Source organism: Volvox carteri (assembly GCF_000143455.1).
Source record: "Volvox carteri f. nagariensis unplaced genomic scaffold VOLCAscaffold_1239, whole genome shotgun sequence".
NCBI classification, from domain to species: Eukaryota; Viridiplantae; Chlorophyta; class Chlorophyceae; order Chlamydomonadales; family Volvocaceae; genus Volvox; species Volvox carteri.
Genome location: NW_003308503.1, coordinates 1,449 through 2,440, shown reverse-complemented (window position 1 = coordinate 2,440; position 992 = coordinate 1,449). Strand labels below are relative to the sequence as shown.

General features: G+C 57.5%; 1 protein-coding gene across 1 annotated transcript in view; it reads right to left on the bottom strand.

Annotated features, from left to right (window-relative positions):
• Positions 1 to 182: 182 nt before the first annotated feature.
• Positions 183 to 992, bottom strand: part of VOLCADRAFT_101462 (uncharacterized protein) — a gene marked incomplete at both ends in the record, with an annotated part of 2,067 nt that continues 1,257 nt past the window's right edge. The window contains 3 exons of the mRNA XM_002959897.1: positions 183 to 277; positions 368 to 446; positions 783 to 913. Of these exons, the coding sequence (XP_002959943.1) occupies positions 183 to 277; positions 368 to 446; positions 783 to 913 (305 nt within the window). The remainder of the gene's footprint in view (positions 278 to 367; positions 447 to 782; positions 914 to 992) is intronic.

The window sequence follows — 992 nt, the reverse complement described above, 5'->3', positions numbered from 1 at the left end:
TTGTACAAACACGTGCCATATCCGTATTATGCCGTATTCCGTACTCCGTACATGCTGCAGTACAACAAACGTCGAATATACATTCGGGAATGGCACACACGCAAGAGAGCGGTCCTCGCTTTTGCAACACGCGCGCACAATCATACCACTTGGGGTGCCATGTACGTCATGTCGTACATGGCCTATTGCGGCAACGGAGGCGGCGCCTCTGTCGGTGTACCGCTAGATGCTTCTCCCCCCGGGACCTGGGGACCTTCCCTACCAATACCCGGCACGGCTGTAGCGGTCAAGATTGGTAGATCAGGATCAGGACAGGCACCCGATAGCTTAGCGGCACCCGCCACAGCGGCACCCTCCTGTTCCGCACCTGATCCAGTTCGGGAGATTGTTTGAGAGCGCTGCGGAGCGACGCCGCACGGGTCGTACACGTACGTGAGCATGAACCCCTGCGCCGTACGTCATACAACCGCATGGGTTACATGGTTTGGTGAGGCCGGGGGGAGGCGCAGAGAAGGATGACATGATGACGACCTGCATGAAGAACTGCGTTTCACACCCCAATACGCGAATGATGCTGCGCTTGGTATTCTTTGAGTGGGTGAGTGAGTGAGTGAGGGAATATGCCCCCCCCCCTCACTTCTCCGGTAAACAACTCTGTGAAGAGAACTGCGTGGTGGCGGATCCGTGGGCATGTGGACCAGTGCGAATAAAGAGCGAATAATACCAGGAAAGAACAATAACATCAATTCCCAACCGTCAACTGCCAACTCCCCAATCCGTACCTTGCCCTCGACGGGAATTCCCCCCGTGGAAAGAAACCCGTCGGCCGCGGCGCACAATAAGGCCCGCGTGGCCGCAGAAATGTGTACGGCACCAGGTACACCCGTGGACTCCATTCGGCTGGCAACGTTGACTGGGGCGAGAAGGGAAAGAGCGATACACAGATTCACGCACGGAAGGGGGAGGAGGGGGAGGAGGGGGAGGGGGAGGAG